Source organism: Schistocerca nitens, chromosome 2, assembly GCF_023898315.1.
Source record: "Schistocerca nitens isolate TAMUIC-IGC-003100 chromosome 2, iqSchNite1.1, whole genome shotgun sequence".
Taxonomy (NCBI): domain Eukaryota; kingdom Metazoa; phylum Arthropoda; class Insecta; order Orthoptera; family Acrididae; genus Schistocerca; species Schistocerca nitens.
The window spans coordinates 122732885-122754697 of NC_064615.1; the positions used below are offsets into that span (position 1 = coordinate 122732885).

Consider the following 21813-nt stretch of genomic DNA (forward strand, 5'->3'; position numbering starts at 1 on the left):
CTTCTGTCCTTTCTGGCCTGCGGGTTGTGTAGCAGGTGATTTTGCAGTGTGAGGTGAAAATTTAGTGGCTTGTTGCAAAGCTGGAGGAGGAGCTGTGGATGTTACTGTGACACTGAGCGATTTTCCAGACGCGGTGCTGAATTTGAGGTCACAAGTCTACATGACCATGTCCTTTGTGGAGTGAGAGATAGCAAGAACAGCACAGTAAGTGCCACACGGTAAAACACAGGGTTTCCAACTAGCCAACAACTTGTAAGCAACAAGATAAGGCACTTTTTCCTTCACCTGTATCTCCTGGATGGCCCACTGTTCGAGATACATGGGACAATCTCTGGGAGGAGGCTACATGGTCGATGGTCGCCATTGCAATTTATGCAGAGGGGAGAAGAAGGCAGACAATCGCTCTCGTGACAATCCCTACCACATGTTACACATTTAGCCGGGTGTTGACAGGACATTTGAGTGTAGTTGTAACAACGACACTGGTAGCAGCACTTCGGGTTCAGAATGTATGGTTGGACTGTGATAACTTCATAGCCTGCTTTGATCTTTGAGGGAAGGACTACTGTATCAAACATGAGAAAAATAGTGCTCGTGGGCACTAAAGATGCACTACCTTTTTCATCACCTGATGGACTGCAATGACACCCCGATCGAAGAGGAAGATTTGGATTTCTGCCTCAGTCAGACCATTGACCAGCCTGCGAATAATTTAGCATTCAATAGACGTTGATGTGAACAGGATAGCCATGGAGGAGTGAAGCTGCAAGCAGTTGATGTGCTTGGGAATCAGAAGTAGTCTAATACAGGGTGTTTCAAAAATGACCGGTATATTTGAAACGGCAATAAAAACTAAACGAGCAGCGATAGAAATACACCGTTTGTTGCAATATGCTTGGGACAACAGTACATTTTCAGGCAGACAAACTTTCGAAATTACAGTAGTTACAATTTTCAACAACAGATGGCGCTGCGGTCTGGGAAACTCTATAGTACGATATTTTCCACATATCCACCATGCGTAGCAATAATATGGCGTAGTCTCTGAATGAAATTACCCGAAACCTTTGACAACGTGTCTGGCGGAATGGCTTCACATGCAGATGAGATGTACTGCTTCAGCTGTTCAATTGTTTCTGGATTCTGGCGGTACACCTGGTCTTTCAAGTGTCCCCACAGAAAGAAGTCACAGGGGTTCATGTCTGGCGAATAGGGAGGCCAATCCACGCCGCCTCCTGTACGTTTCTGATAGGCCAAAGCAATCACTCAATCATCGAAATATTCATTCAGGAAATTAAAGACATCGGCCGTGCGATGTGGCCGGACACCATCTTGCATAAACCACGAGGTGTTCGCAGTGTCGTCTAAGGCAGTTTGTACCGCCACAAATTCACGAAGAATGTCCAGATAGCGTGATGCAGTAATCGTTTCGGATCTGAAAAATGGGCCAATGATTCCTTTGGAAGAAATGGCGGCCCAGACCAGTACTTTTTGAGGATGCAGGGACGATGGGACTGCAACATGGGGCTTTTCGGTTCCCCATATGCGCCAGTTCTGTTTATTGACGAAGCCGTCCAGGTAAAAATAAGCTTCGTCAGTAAACCAAATGCTGCCCACATGCATATCGCCGTCATCAATCCTGTGCACTATATCGTTAGCGAATGTCTCTCATGCAGCAATGGTAGCAGCGCTGAGGGGTTGCCGCGTTTGAATTTTGTATGGATAGAGGTGTAAACTATGGCGCATGAGACGATACATGGACGTTGGCGTCATTTGGACCGCAGCTGCAACACGGCGAACGGAAACCCGAGGCCGCTGTTGGATCACCTGCTGCACTAGCTGCGCGTTGCCCTCTGCGGTTGCCGTACGCGGTCGCCCTACCTTTCCAGCACGTTCATCCGTCACGTTCCCAGTCCGTTGAAATTTTTCAAACAGATCCTTTATTGTATCGCTTTTCGGTCCTTTGGTTACATTAAACCTCCGTTGAAAACTTCGTCTTGTTGCAACAACACTGTGTTCTAGGCGGTGGAATTCCAACACCAGAAAAATCCTCTGTTCTAAGGAATAAACCATGTTGTCTACAGCACACGTGCACGTTGTGAACAGCACACGCTTACAGCAGAAAGACGACGTACAGAATGGCGCACCCACAGACTGCGTTGTCTTCTATATCTTTCACATCACTTGCAGCGCCATCTGTTGTGGAAAATTGTAACTACTGTAATTTCGAAAGTTTGTCCGCCTGAAAATGTACTGTTGTCCCAAGCATATTGCAACAAATGGTGTATTTCTATCGCTGCTTGTTTAGGTTTTATTGCCGTTTCAAATATACCGGTCATTTTTGAAACACCCTGTAAAAGCAAAGTGCCACTGCATAAACAAGAGCTGGATTTCACAGGGCTAGCAACTGCATCAACACCTTTCATAATCATAAACGGATTTACCATAGAAAAGGACTAACCGTCTTCAGTACGCGAAACCATGAGGAACTGAGGTGCAGCTAGGAGGGTCTTTGATTCATTAGCCTCATTCCATTTACATTTAATACAGGTAGACTGAGGAAGAGAGGTTTGGCTCATTGCAAGAATATCCCCCATGATTGCCAACTGGAAGACCCCCTTAAGATGGGGCCTCACCCACCTTAGTTCCCACTTCAGGTCACCCCTACCGAACACCTGACAGAGGGACCAATTGTCAATTTGGGAAGGTAACAGCTCAGGTAATCACACCTCCCTGGCCCTGGCCTGTATGGGGGGGGGGGGGGGGGGGGGGTATGTGCGAACACTACCTGTCAACACAGGCTGGGAATTACGCGTTACCCAGTCACCTGTTATGTGTCAAATGCATGGCCCGGCCTTTGGTAGTGCACAGAAAGAAAGAAGAAAAAGAGGAACCTCAAACACCAAAGCAGAGGAAGGATAATAGAATGGGAAGGGGAAGGGGACGGGAAAAGGAGGGGAGGGAGAAAGGAAAAGGAGAGGAAAGGAGGGGAGGGAGAAAGGAAAAGGAGAGGAAAGGAGGGAAGGGAGAAAGGAAAAGGAGGGGGAGCAGGAGGTGGGGGGGGAGAGGGACAGGGAGGGGGAGGGATAGGAGAGGAATGAGATGGGAGGGGAGGGATTCTGCAGAAAACAGTGAAATGGAAACTGGAATCTAAGTTCTACAACAACTGAGCTGTACACAACAGTTAAGAAATAAAAATGTGACAAAATAAAAATAAATATTGATTGTGGAATGAGTAAAGACAACAAAATATCCTGTAAATGATTTAAAGCCTGATTAATGTAATTACAATTACAGGCCACATATAAATAGAGAATCATATATGCACTGCAAAAAGTTTTAATGTTCTACATAAATTAACCCATTACCCCTTCTTCTTCTTCTTCACTTCATGCAGTAGGCAGCACAGCATGTTCTGGAAACCATCTTGTTCGCAGACATACTACTCTTCGATGCCCAGTGGGCAATTCTAGGCAGATGATTTTGCTACATTATTTCTAAAAGGTTAACTAGTTGCACCTCCTTAAGAACAACATGGTATTTTAAGAAAGAGTTTCCATTTTTTAAAGCAGCTTTTCATGTATACAGTGAAAATGAATGTATCTTACAGTGATATGATCCATATACAGTTCTGTGTTTGTCTCACAGTAACACAGTAAGGAGTGTCTGCTCTTGGTTTGTTTCATTTTTAATGTTATATTACCATGTACTACAATGAATCATTGCTGTATTGTAATTGATATCACATCTGAAAGCACTTCTGTACTAATAAATGTAGGTTTCTTGTTCTGGTTGGAATAATAATAATAACTGAAAAGAGTTATTTAGCTTACTTTACGTAATTTTCTATCCTTTCATTATCCTGATGAACTGAAGTTAATTGTGGCCACTGTGACTGCACTAGTGGAACCTAGTGTGGATTTGTGTAAAACAGTTAACTTATTTTCATTTTTAATAGCAGTTTATTGTATCTGTAGTTTATCAGAACCTCACTTTGAAGTTTGATGCTTTCATTAGGTATGTGGTCTATACTAATCTTCCTAAATATACTTTATAAATGCAACCACACAAGCCGAAGCAACCCAGTAACTTTGGCTGAGCATAAAATCAGTTAGTTTCAAGAAAGGAGGAATTAAGTCAGAATAAGACAGAAAAAGAATTTCCTAGATGCAGTCTTTGATAGCAATTCAATGCTGGATTCGCAGATACTATTTAACTCAGATAATTGTTTTCTCAGTTATGATGAATTTGTAACTGATCCTCAAGAAATATTACTACAACTCAATAAAATAAAGATTTCATTACCTTCTTGTTGTAAGATCAAGTCAAATATCAATAGAAGTCAGTTACACAGTTTACTTTTTTTAAAATTTTGATTTCCAAATTGATAATCTGTAAATCATGTAATGAACGTATTATCGCAACATGTCAACTGAAATCATAGGTTGCCAATTCCAACTGTGTAAGGGGGCTGTACAACAAAGGTAAAAGTGAGAACTGTGCTTGTTAATAAAGACAATATTATTGTCACAGAAACAATATCATGTAAGTGTGTGTTTGTCAGTTTCCTATTTTTCAATCAGTAGGTATCCTTGATTTTCAAGGCGCGCCTGCTGCTACCACAAGAGAGGTGAATTTTTAATTCTTTGCAAAGACATTAAAGCTATGGAAATCAAACGTGAAAAAATATGTTATGTTCCTCTTATTTATCAAGGGATTAAGTACTGTGTGACTGGAGCAAAATGCTTATTGGAAACAATAGAGGGTAAATGCAAAACCACACGCAGCCACAGCACAATTTTGTTGCTTATTAAGTATCTCTTCATGTTTGGTAGTAGTTCTTAACTCGTAGGTTAACTGTCAAGTGTTGAAAACATTGCACTCCCTAAAATTAAGAATCATTTGAGAACATTTTGGGACTGCTGCATTTTCAATTATTTATTTATTTATTTTTAAAGAAAAGGAGGAGGTTAGAGTTGTAGGCTAGATCTATTTTGAAATAGGCTTAGTCAGGTGCAGTTTTGCACGCGAGAAAGAAGTGTGTTTCATGCAATTTTCATGAGAGTAGTAACTATTTACTGTGTTGTCACTACTTTCTTACTAAATGAACAAGCATGAACTGATACGTCCAGTAAATTTTGGTAAATGCAATTCTTGTGACAATTTCATACAAACCTTCAAATGAATGCAAGGTGCAGTTTTTCACTAACTGTTGTGTTACAAGATCAGTGACGTACACTTTGTCAAAATGGGTAAGGGACACTTATGTACTGTGATAAAACATTTTATTTAAAACAGTGTACTGCTGTCTAAACACAAAGTAAGCTGATGATGAATTTCGTGTGGTCCTTGTACTACTGCACATTTAGTGACTAACATAAGTTCCTGCCGAAGAAGTAGCTGCTCACATTTATAGTAATATTATACAAGACTTTTTCATTAAATTTCATGAGCCTGTTAATATAGTAAGTACATAAAAAGATGCACTAAAGCTCAAGTGTAGTTCTGCAAGGTGGCACATGAAAAACTGGCCCTGAGTACTAGACTGCTCATTGCCACCTGTCAGTTGTCATCTACTGTTTAGAAGCTATTATGACTATGTTTTGTATTATCAATATGAAAGCCTCAGCAACTTTGTTAAGACGTGTGTAGTAAACAAGACGTATCCTCTTCAAGAGAGAATTGTGGTAGTGTAGGCATACGTGTCTACCAGTTCGTTTAAGGAAACACATTAGTTGGTTGGATTAAAGGGACCAAACTATTATGTCATCAGTCCCTTCTTTCTTGAACAGACAGATCTACAGGACTGGACATCAGAGATGGCCTACCAATGCAAATCCAGGGGAAGAAAACCCAAAGGTCTACCAAAGGGCAACGAAGCCTACTTAAGGGACAGAAAAGAAGAGAGGAAGACATAGGAAAAACAACAGGGGAGGTGCTCCATCTGGGGAGCAGCCAGAAGCCTTCGAAAGCAGAGTGCAGTGAGAGGACATACATCCTCCACCCCCCTGCCACTTACCAGAGGTACCCCACTCATAAATTGACAAGGAAAGACTAGCAACATGGACAGGGCAAGAGAAGCACAGATAGACAAAAGATGAACAAGTAGAACAGACCATGCGAGAGGGGGGGAAGAAGAGTAAAAGAGCATGTACAGTGGGAGCCGGGATGGATCACCGAGCCCAGGCAGCCGCAGCCCAGTCTGGGCAGAGGAGGCAACAGAAGGCTCTGCCAATCCCTCAATGGGTCAATTAGGTTCAGTGGTCCTCCCTTAAGGAGAGTGCTAAAAGCCCCCTTCATGAATAAAATGTAAAACTAAGTAAAACATAAAACTAAGACGGTCACTGAGCATCATCTCTTAACACCAGGGGAAGCGAGCCAGGGATGTCTAAGAGCCCACTGCAGATTGGGTAGGTTGTGACAGTTAAGCAAAATGGGGAACCCTGTCCAATGGGAACCTCGACGACAGTGGGGTTGGTGCTGGTGATGGAGGAGATGACTATGAATCAGATGAGTATGGCCAATGCATAATTGTAGAGCCTTCGTAAGAGGCCTGCATGGAGGATCTCTACAGATTCGTAGTCTCCTTTATCATACAGTTTGTTTGATGAAGTCAGAGGGAGCCATTCTGTATTCCAGATCCCAAAACTTGATGGCGTAATACCAATCAGAGATCTGATTCAAGAATACCAATCTCAAGATTTGGTTCACTGGTAGCCGGTTTGGCCAGGCTATCAGTGACTTCATTCCCCAGGATCCCAATGTGGCCTGGGATCCAGACGTAGGTCACTGAGTATCCACATTGTTCAAAGCCATAAATAATATTGTGAATAGCCATGTCCATGGGATGGCGAGGATAACACTGATCGAGAGCTTGCAAACTGCTCAAGGTGTCTCTGCAGATGCAAAAGGACTTATCAGTGCCAAAAGGATATGCTCAAGAGCATCTTTTGTCTCTGCAGTGAAAACACTACAGTCATCTGCCAAGGAGTGTGGTACAGTACAACACGTGAGTATAAGCCCAGCCTATATGACCTGCAACCATCAACTCATCAGTATAGACTACTTCTGAAACCCAGGATGTGCCAAGGATGGGGAAAAATTGGTGGTAGAGGGTAGCAGGATCAACCGAGTCTTTCAGACCTCGTGATAGGTCAAGATGAATCTGTGGCTGAGGCATGCACCAAGGAGGTGTATGTGAGTGGGTCTGGAGAACACGTGGTAGAGGAAACAACTGGAGTTGAGAGAAGGACCGACGCAGATTGCAATGCTAATCTCTGATCTCAGTTGCCGTTGCAAGAGAGACTTCTGTGTTTGAAAAGAAGAGACAGTAATTCAGATGCTCAGGGGAGCTGTGAATGTGTGTAGTGTAACTGACAAGCTGTTGTTGGTGCCTGATCCGCAATGGAGGGACCCTGTCCTCCATTAGTAAACTGTTCACAGGGCTAGTTCGAAAAGTTCCTCCCACAAGTTGAATACGAAAGTGGTGTATTGGATCCAGTATCTGAAACGCTGAGAGCAATGCCAAATGTATGCCAGACTAAAATAATCATGACGGGATTGTATCTGGGCTTTGTAAAGTTGCAGAAGGGTGGTATGATCCACACCCCAGCTAGTGTTACTCAGGCAGTGAAACGTATTATGATGCAGTCAACAGTTTTGCTGAAGCTGGTAAAGATGGGGGATCCGTGCCAACCGAGCATCAAAGACCAGTCCTAAGAAGCAATAAGTGTCCACCACATTGAGTAGTAAGTCATCGAGGTAAAGTTTTGGTTGAGGGTGGATGGTACTACAGCGACAGAAGTGCATGACGCAAGTCTTGGCAGCTGAAAACCAAAATCCGTGGGTGAGGGGCCATGCTTGCGCCTTTTGTATGGCACCTTGCAGTCGACGCTTAGGACATCCACACTAGAGGACCAACAGTAGAGGCAAAAGTGGTTAACATACAAGGAGGGTAATACCGAGAAGCCCACAGCTGCTGCTTGACCATTGATGGCCACTAAAAAGGGAGGGACATTCAGTACAGAGCTGTGCAGGACCCCATTCTCTTGGATAAGGGGAGAACTGGGGGAGGTACCAACTTGAACCTGTACAATTTGATGAGACAAGAAGTTCTGAATAAAGCTGGGAGTGGACCCCGGAGACCCCACTCGTGTAAGGTAGCAAGGACGTTGTGTTGCCAAGTGGTGTCATAAGCCTTTTGCAGGTCGAAGAAGATGGCTATAAAGTGTTGATGTTGGGCAAAAGCTGTCCAGATGGCAGACTCTGGATATACCAGATTATTAGTAGTGGAACATTCTTGGCGAAAACCACTCTGAGACAGAGCCCGAAGATCCCAAGGATCAAGGAGCCAGCACAGCCAATAGCTCACCATGCATTCAAGTAACTTACAGAGAACACTGGTGAGACTATCTGGGCGATAGCTATCCATCTCTAGAGGGCACTTACCCAGTTTCAGTACTGGGACAACGATGCTTTCTCGCCAATGTGATGGGAACTCACCCAAGCTTCAGATGTGGTTAAAGATGGCATGGATATGATGCTGATAATCCACTGAAACGTGCTTGAGCATTTGGTTGTGGATGTGGTCTAGTACTGCGGCTGTATGAGGGCAGGCGGTTAGGACATTGATGAATCCCGACTCACTGAATGGAGCATTATATGGCTCTAGGTGGCGTGTAGTAAAAGATAATTGCTTTCGCTCCACCTGCTGATTTAGGACATGAAAAGCAGGTTGATGATCTTCTAACGCAGAGCATAAATCAGAGCAAAATGTTTGGCTACAGCTTCTGGGTAGTGCAGACAGTGCCATTCAAGGTAATACCAGGTACAATAGCAGGTGTCTGGTATCTGTAGAGACAACTGATCTTTGTCCAAATCTGTGAAGGAGTGGTACATGGTCCAATGTTTGAAACATAGCAATCTTAGCATTCTTACTCCTATTGTTCTATTAAGTGGTGGACCCAGGTAGGGAGTTGCTGTTTATGGCATTGGAGAGCCTGCCTATGATTTGTAATGGTCCCTATTATTTCTGATGACCACTAAGGTACTGTCTTTCATCAAATCAGTCCCAAGGAAAAGGAGACTGCTAAATCAGCTGCCGAAAAAATGGCTGTATTTGTATTCTGGACTGCCTCATTGATAACTGAATGCAGTGGGGAGCTGAGGGCAACAGTAGAGGTCAAAGTACCCCAGTCAACACTGTTGAGAGCCCATCTGGGCAGGTGTTGGCTCAAATGGCTCTGAGCACTATGGGACTTAACATCTATGGTCATCAGTCCCCTAGAACTTAGAACTACTTAAACCTAACTAACCTAAGGACAGCACACAACACCCAGCCATCACGAGGCAGAGAAAATCCCTGATCCCGCCGGGAATCGAACCCGGGAACCCGGGCGTGGGAAGCGAGAACGCTACCGCACGACCACGAGATGCGGGCTGGGCAGGTGTTCAGGGAAGTGAGACTGAAGGAGGGACAGGAAGATCGGGATGTGGTCACTTATCACACAGGTCATTGTGGATCCTCCAGTGGAGGAATGAGAGAAGACAAGGTCAATAGCTGAGATTGTTCCATGTGCCACAATGTGGGGGTACCAGTATTCAAGAAATAATGGTCAAGTTGTGCCAGTAAATTTTTGAGGTCTTTATCGTAGCCATTGACCATGGTTCCACCCCACGATGGGGTTATGGGTGTCGAAATCACCCAAGCTTAGAAAAGGTGGGGGGAGCTAAGAAACCAAGGCAAACATGTTCTAGGACACTCCACCACTGGGAAGAAGGTAAACACTGAAGATGGCAATATCCTGAAGTGCACTTATCCGAACAGCCAAAGCCTCCAATGGCATGTTAAGAGGCATAAGTTTGCTATATACTGTGTCCAGGTAAACTCCGCCCAACACCATGTCATAGGTAGCACAATTCTTATTATATCCCCAGAATTCATGAAGAGGTTGGGGTCCGTGATGCTGGAAACCAAATCTCCTGAAGGGCAATGTAGAGGGCAGGGGAAGTGCTGAAAGGGTGATGTAGTTCAACCATGTGGTGGAAAAAATCACTATAATGCCACTGGAAAATAATGTACTGTGAAGGGACCAAGGCGGCCGGTTATGCCCTAGGGTCACCTTCTGCCACTGGATGAGGCGTTATGGCATCAACACACATAGGTTTCAGGTTCAGTTGTGTGGTGCGACCTGGGGCCTCAGGGACTGACAGAATTTCCACCTTGTCTTCAGGAGGGGAACAAGCACAATCTCGTGGCCTGGGGGCTACCGGAATCTTCTTCTTCTTCTTCTTCTTCTTCTTCTTCTTCTTCTTCATCATCATCTTTCCTCTCCTTAGAGGATTTGGATGATTGCGTGGGCTTCTCTGTATCAGTTTCAATTAATGATGATGATTGCGAAGCCCTGCGAGCAGCAGCCTGTGGCTCCCTCAGTCACTGGCTGGTGTCCAGTTGTAAACTGGCAGAAACCTTGAAATTAAGTGTCCCAAGGAACCCCTTCCTGGTGATAGAAGCCAGAGGAAGGTGATTTTTCTCTGGCTGGGAGGTGGGAATCCGTATCACCAGTGGGTGAGAAGCCAACAATCTCAAATTGGGTGTGGGTGAGGAAGCAGCGAGAGGAGAGCACCAAACCACAGGGGAGCAGACATTGTTGAGCGGCCCTGAGGGCCCATTGCAGGAGCTGTACACACAGAAGTGGGTGATATCCTAGCTGTAGCGTATGACACTGTTATCCATGCCAGGTGCTACTGTTCGTACTTGTTCTTGGCCTCTCGATAAGTTAGTTTGTCGAGATTCTTATATACTTGTATTTTCTTTTCTCTCTTTTCTATCATCTGTGGCAAGCATCATCCTCCCTGGGCCAGTTTGCACCATATTGGTGCAAACTGGCCCAGGGAGAATGATGCTTGCCACAGATGATACAGGTTGCAACACGAAGACATATGTCGAAATTTCAAACACTTGAAGCACCGCATGGCAGGTAGGGGGGAAGGGAGGGGGGGCACATACAATTTCACACCGCATAAGTATACCATCACTGACCTTTTCAGGCCCTCAAAAGCCAAGATGAAAGCACTGGTAGCAGCCCTTTACTGTCCTCTGGCCCCCTATATACTTTGTACATCGCAGACAAAATGCACATCTCTTTGCTCCAAGTTGGTGCATAACTCCTCATCAGATTGCAAGAGCAGGTCTCAGTGAAAAATGATGGCCAAAATAATATTTGGACTATTATGGGTACTGACAGTCACCATTATGTCACCCAGCTTGTTACAAGTGAGCAGCACTTGTGACAGGGCAGGGGATGCTGTTTTGATTAAAACTGACCCACTTTTCACTTTAGAGATGGTTGCCACTTCCCTCAACTTGTCTTCTATGTTCTCCACAAACAATAAGAGCCTGTGACCAAGAAGGAATCCCCATCAGTTCTAATGCAAACCAAGTACTGGGGGCACTATTTCTCTGCTTGCCACTTAGCCCTATGTTCCTCCATGTCGTAGCTAAGGAAGAGAATATTTTAGGTTTGTATCTCTCCACATTAAATGAGGATTTCCCTTCCATAGATAATGCTCAGGCCGTATGGCTGCCAGTGGGATGTAACTTCTTTTGCGGCTCAGCCGCCGTAGTGGCATCCTCTCCAAACAGGGCCTCTCCCCATGGGCGCCACACAGCCCCAGCAACTACCTGGCCAGTAATCGATTGCTCGGAGTCCCCATGCCCCAGTCACGGCTGGCACATACTCCTTGGCATACATAGGAGTTTTCAGCTCCGGCACCAACAGTGCAATCCCTGCATGGTCACCGCCTACCATGCAAAGAGGAGAATATTTTGCCACAGGGTTATTATGCAAAATTTCATTATCTGCTGTATTATTCCACTAACTAAAGACTTTTCCGATGAGAGACTAATTCTTAAGGGCCATCGGCAGCTGGTGAAACAAAAAATGCTATGCATTTTGGAACAGCATAAGTAAAGATATTACATGTTTATTTTGCACTGATGATGAGCTTTTTTTGTAAGCTACTGTCCTCATTTTCCTCAGTCATAAACTTAACAATTGTCACAGAATCCTCTCACAACTGTGTCTGCACAACATGTTAGTGAGGTGACACTTTGTAAACTCCACTGTGTTTTAGCAAAAGAAGAAAATTCTAACATGACGGCATAAGAAATGTGTAGGTTTTACTCAAAATTCGCCATTCATTACACTTCTCTGAAAGTGCAAATGGTTAACAATCCTGGTGAAAATAAATCATTGTGTTCTCAGCAGATTTCCTTTTATATGCTAACCAAAGCAGAGGTGACAGATATTTTTGAATGGTCACCATACAAGTGTGGCCTTGTATGGGCTCCACTTAATATTTACAGGAAATGTGAGAGTAGGCTTCAGTTTAGAATGGCACTTCCCCTCCAGCACTCGACAATTCCCCTACAGTGTCTGCCCATAACCCCCACCGCTACCACTCACCCTTCATGTGCCAGGCCAACTGCGCATCTACAACCACAGTAATCTGCGCTAACATTACAGGGGTAACACAGGTTTACAGGGTCATTGGCAGTCATTATTTTTGTTTTAAAAGATATTTCATTAACTTTCTTCTGAAGCTGCAGATGTGATTCAGTTCTCTAGTGTAATGCAGGAGGTTAATATAAAGTGGGTTCCTGTTACTGAAAAAGGGCTTCAAAGAAGGGGCTTAACAATAGAACAGGGCACAAAGGATTTTGTTCCACTGAGAACAGGTGTTTCTGCCATGCTGTTCAAACAAGAGTGTTAAGGTGGAGGAGAGATATGAGAGACAGTAAGACAAAGACAGAGGGTATGGAAATCTTTCCACTTCTCTGCTTGCAGCCAGGATAACTGTGCTTATGTTGGTGAAATATGATCGAAGAGTCGAACATCACAGATATTACAAACATAGGCATTCATACCCAGTTCAAGACACCATGAACTCTTCTAAGAAGATCTTGCAGGATAACATCGCTGTAATCAGTAAATGGTAGTATAAGCATTTGCACAAGTTTCTTTTTATGGTCCAGAGGGAGATCTTTTTATACTTTTGTAGGGTATGGAGGGATGCTGATGCTTTGAGATTCTTGATAGCCATTTTGAGGTTTACTGGTTTTGCACTTACGTAGATACAACTGGAAGTCATCAGCATAAATGTGGTGTCTGCAGTAGGGCAAAACTAATGACATGTCATTGACACACAGTGAAAAGAGAAAAGGATCTAATACCGAACCCTGGGGGACAACTGATACTACCTGCCTCCATTGTGACTTAACCCGAATCATCCCAGCATTGCCATGTGGCAATGCAGCGCAAACGTTGTCGTTTCCGCGAATCGGCACTACACGCTTCTTGCGTCACAGATAATTGCATCGGAATTTCACTGTTGGAAACTCGAGCAGGCGTCTGGTACATGCTTGGGTCAGTTGTTGCTTTGCCATCAGTGAGAGAAGACTTGGAAAGTCAGCATGATGTCGGAGAAAGATGATCCCTCATATAAGGCAATGTAAAAGTTACTTTTGAATTATTTACTTATTCAATGCAGAATGATACCTATTGGAGATTCTTGTTGAAATATGTATCTTTATTTCAGTATTGTCATTTTCCAAAAAAATTGTATTTTAAAAGTAGTTTTATGGTATATTGTATTTTTGTTGCCATATGGCAATGTTAGGTCATACTGCACTTCTCCCTATTGTCGACAGTTTTGGTATGCTATTACATATTTTATGGCGTTTTGAATAGTTTTATTTAGAACTAAAGCTTGATTACAATAGATGAATAACTTTCTCTCTGTTTTCATGTTATTTTAGGCCCATTTAACTGAAAGAAGCCCTTGATTACTTAGAGAAAATTATGGATGAAGATGACGAGCCAACAGCATTGTATTTACAACCCCCTGAAACCGAAGATGGAGTTGTTAGCGGAGGTGATGACGAGGAAGATGAAGAAGGTGGGTTACCAGATAATGTGTGCCGTGGACAGTTAAAAGATAGTTGCGAAATAATTATGAAAAATGGCTGCCGTATTGAGACTATTGAACAAATAAAATCACAACAAAATGTGGAAGCAGAAACTGGAATAGATGACAAAATTTTGGAAAGTTTTAGAATGTTTTCAACAATCTGTGAGTACTAATAATGAAGATATTATGAACAAGCAATCTTGCAAGCCTTCAGTGAAGTTACAACATGTTCACTCAACAAGGTCTATGTGTACAATTCCATCATTCAACAAGAACGCAGATTTCAAATGGGTAGAAGACAAATCTGAACCAATTACTGCAGTATTTCCTCCCGCTAATTACCAGGATTGTTTGGGAATGCCACCCAATGAACAATTTGAGAAATTTTTCCATGATGCTATATTACAAAATATTTGTGATGAGTCAGGAAAGTATGCTATATTTCTTGGGAAGCCTAATCCAAACATTACCATGGAAGAGTTGAAAGTCTTTATTGGCATTTTACTTGTAACTGGCTTCAACTATCACCCATGTGTATGATCATTTTGGAGCAATGATGGTGATCTAAAGAATGAAATGTTCTCAAACGCTATGGAAAGAAACAGCTTTCAACAGATACTGCAGTTTCTTAACTTTGAGGGCAGTCAGAAAAAAGGAAGTGAGGGGGATAAAATGTGGAAATTACATCCCATTACAGACCATCTGAAAGCAAATAAGCAACACATTTCCATCCCAAGCAGAATCTTTCATATGACAAAAGTATGATAGCGTACTTCGGACGTCATGGCTGTAAGCAGTTTATAAAGAGAAAACCACTGTGATTTGGATACAAGGTTTGGTCTTTATGCACACAAGCAGGTTACCTAATAAATTTCAAAATATACCATGGTCAAAATCCACGAACGATTCAAAAGTATGACTTGTGACTATTATCAATGAGTTTGAAACAGCTGTCCAGCAGCTCCAGTTCTCATTTTATTTTGATAATTTATTTACTGGATTTCCATTGTTAGCAGAGCTGAAAGCTCATGAGTTCTATGGAACAGGAAATATCTGTGAGAACAGAATTCCGAAAAACTGTCCACTTGAAAGCAAAACAGTTCTAAAGAAAAGGTCAAGAGGATATGTTACTTTTATCAAAATGGAGGACACTGGTATAATTGTCACCAAATGGTTACATAATGCTGTTGTAAATGTTGCACAGAAATCATATGGAAAGAATCCCATTTCGTTGGTGCAGTGTTATTCCGGAGAACACAAAACAAAATCAGTGTTAGAATACAACAGATCACTGGGAGGCATGGACCAAATGGACCTGAATGTAAACCTTTATCAAACCACGAATCATGGTAAAAAAAGGTGGAGTTGCATCATGGTTGGTTGATGTGTGTGTGCATAATGCATGGCAGCTACATAGAATTACCCATCCTACCATATCTCACTTAGAATTTCGCCACCACATTGCCATCTACTACTGCAATCACTATGGAGAAAAATCCAAAGGCCCAGGTCGCAGGCGTGCATTACAAGATACAACTTATGAAAATCTACGTTATGATGGACTTAACCATTGTCCAGTTTCAACTGAGAAGAAAAGGAGATGTGCTGGTGAAAACTGCTCCACAATCGGTCGAACTGCATGCTCAGATTGTGAAACTGTACTATGCATAGAATGTTTTCAAAATTACCATTTCAAAATTTAAAAAAGGTTCTAAACACATGTACGATATTTCTGTATGTTCATATTTCAAGCAAATAATGAAATTTATCGTGTCTGTATGCAATAAAAGCTAGTATGGATTGAAAAATTCTTGGAGTATTATTTTCCTCTGTATGACCCAGAACTGCCATATGGCAAAGCACTGTTGGGAGAAAGCGAGAAGTGTGAAAAGAAAAGTATTGATAGTTTTTAGTTACAGGCATCTCTCTAGTTATGGTTATGAACATTTTTCGTACTTTTTGAAAAAAAAAATTCAGGACATAATGGTTTAATGGTGCTGCGCACGATACATCACTGGTGAGACATCAGATATGAGCAAAACAATTGCACTGCAATGGCCGAGAAATTTAGCCTGCTAAGTTTAGCAAGCAAAATGTTGAAGTCAACAATGTCAAAGGCTTTCCAGAAGTCTAAAACGTACATAATACTCGCCTCTGGTGTACCCATGGCAAATTAAAACAAAACACATCAAGTCTCTGTTGCACATGCCTCCTTCTACAAGCTAAAAATTGCATGCAGAATGTGTTAAACATGTTTTGCAAACCTCCACATCGTGCTCAACTCCAGGTTGTGAATAATTGTAGTGAAACTTGAAATCTGTAGAGTGGCCATAGTAGATACAGTCAACAAACCAATAGGTAAGTGTGTGTCTGTTATTACTCAATACATAATCTCTGTCTGGAGCAGAAAGCTCAACAGTGTGTTCAACTTCTTGTGAACTAGACACAACAGAACTGATGTCTGCATTCCCTGGCTGTGACATGTTCATCTTGCCATTCAGTAGCTCTGGAAACAAGAACAACATAAAGTTAAATCTCTGTATCTCAAAGTGTCAGAACTAAGATCTAAATCAAATGCCACAAATCAACAATATGGATTACATTATGCACAGATAAAAATCAGCTGTAAATGCCCAGATTTGGAGAAAAGAAAGTGTAATGTCTGGACATACAGAAGCAGGTTTAATACAGTGTGTTTCAAAACGAATATACAGGTTTAGGGCTTTGTAGCATTTATTATGTTCATCTTACAAATATAAATAATGCATCAAATGAAAGAGCAACTCAAACAGTTTTGTTTGTATACCTGTACACAAAGGGAAGAGACTGTAACAACCAAGAGTGACTAAAGAACATGCTGAACAAGTGAGAGCCTTTCACGCGTAGCACCAAGAATCAGTTCGGATGGCTAGTCACGATTTAGCATTTCCAGCGATTGTATATTTCAACTATTATGAAAAGGATAAAGTGCTACCCACCATAAAGATGACTTGTGGGAGTTGCAGATACGTGCAACGAAAAGACTGTTACACACTGAACTTACAGCCAAAGCCTTCTTCAGAGAAGTCTGGCTACAGCGGACAGAGATAGTAATTGTGCACTTTTTGTGTGCTTGTGTGTGATACGTATATGTTTTTCTTTCTTTTCTGAAGACAGTGTTGGCTGAAAGCTCAGACTGTAACAGTCTTTTCATTGTGCCTTTCTGCAATTCAATGTGCATCTTTACAGTATAAGGAAATCTATTATTTTCACCATTGTTGATATTCCAACCTGGATTTTCCATTAACTAATATGTCTTAGCAATACTTCGTTACATACTTCTTTCCTGCTCATTCCTTAACTCCCTTGAAGCTGGAAATTTCTCTCACATTACTGTTTACAATAGTTAGTGAAGCCTGATTATCTTTTCATATTTTAAATATGATTAATTCAGTAATGGCTGGATATTCTGTACAATATTGTTTCATTTGCAGGACACAAAATGTGCTAAAAAGGCTCAAACATTATGTCAGTTCTGTGACTATTAGTTATCAACACCAAGTGGAGGGGGAGGGCAGGAGGGGGTCAGAGGTGCAACAAGGAGAATTATTTAGTTGCTTAAACAGAAACTTTACAGATTCTTCCCACTTTATATAGTTTTATATTTATAGTTCATGTAATTATATTGTCATGCTGATTGAACTTTCCTGATGTAAGAAATGTTACTGAGGCTCCTAAGCACTGTCTGGGCCAGGCGATCTCATCATCAAAACTCTGCTGCTCTTTGATAAAGCGCTTTAGAGTCATCTTCAGGCTTTTGCAACATTCATACAAGACATTATAACACAGACTCAAAAACAGTAGTAAGGGTTTTTCCTGGCTGTATTCAGACAGTGCTTGGTAGCTACCTATTTTTCTACTTACCCTAACTATGAACAGTGTTGGTGTGCTTCTCAGATGAGCAATGTAATATCTCTAGCAGATGCACATCCACGAAGCTCTCGCTAAGTTAAGTGATTAATATTGGAATAAGAGATAATTTAGTTAATATTACATTTTAGACTAGTGCATTTACTTCTTCACTAGGCTATCCAATGAAGGTTTTGCTTTTCTGAGCTTATTTAGATTGAAAAGAAAGTATTTCATAAAGGCCAGTAGTCGATAGCTTTGCTTACATTTTAGGTGTAAAATTCATGCAAGTGTAGATTTTTATTTCTTTGACTAGACTTAGCAGTTCAAAGTTAAATTAATTCGGGTCTGTCATATAGAGTTTCAAAAGTAAGTTTAAAGGTTTGTTTACATTAGCGTTTAGTTACATATTAGCACAGGTTACTAAACTTCAGTGCTCTTGTGCCAAGTTATTTTCTGCTTTTGTGTAAATTTTTCTATCAACCATGTGTGACAAATGTGGTGGTTGCTGCAGAAATCTGATGGACGGGGTCTTCTGTGAAGACCGTAGGTTATCATTTCACTGGGGTGAATGTAGTGGTGAAGAAGCAGGGCTATATAATGAGGCTCTTCCATGACAATGCGAATTATGTAGAGGACAGAAAACTTGCTGAATGGGACGCAAAACTTTGTGCCCTTAAGGCTGAATTAGAAACCATGAATTTGGAATTATGAAGGCTAAGGCAGGAAAACGAGATGGGGTGCTGGGAAAAGGTAGCAAGCAATTGGCAAAAAAAGGACACTGTTGAAAAAACTTTTGAATTTCAGTTAGGAAATCAGTTTGGCTTGCTATCTGAAGTAGTGGAGGAAGGGGCTCATCCACATGTAGTTGAATGTAGGCTGAAGCATAATATTAGCTTAAAGAAAAAAGACAGATCGAGATCACATCAGAACAGGAAAAGAAGAATTCTACTTTTAGGTAACAGTCATGGGAGGAGTGTAGGTAGCAGATTCAGAAGAAATTAGGTGCAGGGTACCAGGTCACAAGTTTTGTGAAACCAAGTGCTAGCCTTAGGCAGGTGACAGAAAACTTAGATCAGATCTGCAGGGACTTTGAGAAGGAAGATCAGGTAATTATAGTTGGGTGAGCAGGAAACAACCTTCTACAGTTTGGTACAGTTTTGAGTCGATCAGCACTTTGAAATTTGTGCATGTGAACTACAGCTAAATAATACAGTGTTGATATTAGCAACAGTTTACAGGTCCACACTAGTAGAAGATTGGGAGCTGTTCATAAAATAGTCAGACTGCCTATTATGCTGTCTGTGAGACAAAATGAAGAAGTTATTAATCTATGGTGATTTCAGTGTAAACGTTCTAAGCAATTCTGATAGGTAAAGTGAACTAGAAGAGTTGTTAATGACATATAACTTACAATCAAAGATCAATTTTCCTACACATACAGCTCTTAAGACGGTAAAACATTAGCACTCTAATAGATAATGCATTTGTACAGCAAGAGGATGTAAAACTAACACATCCTTTCCTTGTGATAAATGGATAATCAGATCACAATGCACAACTGATTAACTTACAAAATTGTTGGGGATATGTGAACAAACATTTTCCAGCGTGCATAGTGGCGCACAAGATATGATGTGCAGAGTGCATTAGACTCTGTGGAATACGCATGTTCCGTGATTGTTGATGGGCAACGTAATATATTTGCATAACCAAATGTATTAATAGGTGTTGTGTGAATCAAGCTAAAGTTTATTTTGTACCTTAAATAGTTGTTACTTGTCATTTAGCTGCGTTAATCTGCATTAACTAAGACAGGTTATGGGCCCAGCTACTGGATTAAAGCAAAATAATAAGCTTTAAGGTGATGTGTATTTGCACAAAAAGTGCGCGGAAGTTCATATAAAGTTGGATTGTGTACGCTATATGAAGAAGAAAAATAACTGTTAAATGAGTACAACACAGATACCGCAAATAGAGTGGCTTGTAGGGGGCAAAAATTACGCGACCTGGAAATTTTCCGTTGAGGCATCTTTGCACTTGGACGACTTAAGGGGAATCATAAACAGTAAATTGTAACCTACGGAATCAAGTTTTGTGATTAAGGATCAGAAGGGGAAATCAAAACTAATCCTTTTGATTGATCCATTGAATTATGTTCACATAGAAAAGGCTATGTCAGCAAAAGAGGTATGGGACATACTGAAAAACTCATCTGAAGATGGTGGTTTAACCAGAAAAGTAGGATTACTTCATCAGCTGATAACCACAAGATTGAGTAAGTGTAAAAGTGTGGATGAATATGTGAATAAAATAATTTCAACCTCCAATCGTCTGAGGAATATTGGTTTTGAAGTTGCGCTTGAATGGATTGGAACTTTATTGTTAGCTAGACTACCAGAGAAATATTCGCCAATGATTATGGGTTTGGAAAGTTTGGGAATACCCATTACAGCGGATAGTGTTAAAGTAAAGATTATACAGGACATGAAGAATGAACCAGATTATAATGCTTCAGAAAAAGAAACAGCATCGGCTTTATACTCTTAGTACAAGAAGAAGCCAATAATATGTTTCAGATACCAGAAAATTGGACATATTGATTCACAGTGTAATGAAAAGTTATGTATAAAAGAAAAGAAGCATGTTAATTCTAGTAGTCTTGAGAGAAAGACTACCCATAAAGGTAAGTCATTTTCTGGTTTTTTTCTCTTTTAATGAAGCGAGTGACAATCAAGCAGAATGGTTCCTAGATTCAGGAGCATCTGTGCGCATTACCAAAGCTCCATCAGGTTTGTATGATGTTCAGTCAAGGACTGACATTGGTATTCCACAGTTGACAGATCTAAGTTAAAGTGTGAACTTGCAGGAAAAGTGGGTCTTAATTTGCTTGTGAACGGGGAAAAGGAAATTGTTACTGCTCATGATGTACATTATGTAAAGAATATTGCAACTAACTTGTTGTCAGTAAGTGAAATAGTAAAGAAGGGTAATAAAGTTATCTTAGCTATAGAGGGAGCCAAAGTGATAGACTCTTGTGGTGATACTGTAGCTACTAGAAGTAATGTAAGAGGTATTTACTAATTGAATACAGTTCAAAATACTGCTGAAACATGAAATCACTAGGTTTATGCTGCAAAAGGTTTCTTGTGGCATAGGAGACTTGGACATTTGAATAGGAAAAGTATGACTTTACTGGAGAATGTGGCAACTGGGATGGAAAATTATAGAATGAATAACATCCAATGGGAGGTGTGTTTGCAAGGGAAGCAGGCTAGATTGCCATTTAAATCGAGTCAGAGCAGATCTACCGAAGTCTTGAAACTCATACACTCAGATCTCTGTGGACCTCCTAAAGAGGTAGCTTCTATTTCCTGACATTCATAGATGATTTTTCTAGCTACATGTATGTTTATTTTATAAGTAGCTAGGATCAAGTGAATGATGTATTTGTTGTTTATTGCAAAATGGTCGAAAGACAGACTGGGAAGAAAATTAAAATTATTAGATCAAACAATGGATCAGAATATGTAAACAGACAGTTTAAGGAACAGTTGAATGGAATGGGTATTAGGCATCCGACTACCCTTCGCTACAGTCCTCCTCAGAATGGAGTTGCAAAACGAGCCAACAGAACTACTGTAGAAAAGGCAAGAAGTATCTTAAGCGACGATGAGCTACCTAAGTGTTTTTGGGCAGAGGCTGTGTCAACAGCAGTGTATTTAATTAACAGATAATCTACCAAAGCTGTGAGACACAAGACACCTTATGAAGTATGGACTGGGAAGAAACTGGATCTAAAGCTCATAAAAGTCTTTGGATGTGATGCCATGGTTCAGATTCCAAAACCATTAAGAGGAAAATGGGATGCAAAATCTCAAAAATATATTTTTGTTGGCTACTGTGAGGATTCAAAACGCTACAGATTTTATACTCCTGTGAATAAGAAGATAA

The 21813-nt window shown here is 41.3% G+C and overlaps 1 protein-coding gene across 1 annotated transcript in view; it reads right to left on the reverse strand.

Moving 5' to 3' along the window:
* LOC126235812 (uncharacterized) overlaps nucleotides 1-21813 on the reverse strand; it is a 114757-nt gene that overhangs the window by 64368 nt on the left and 28576 nt on the right. Inside the window, exon 4 of the mRNA XM_049944653.1 lies at nucleotides 16236-16477. Within this exon, the coding sequence (XP_049800610.1) occupies nucleotides 16236-16477 (242 nt within the window). The remainder of the gene's footprint in view (nucleotides 1-16235; nucleotides 16478-21813) is intronic.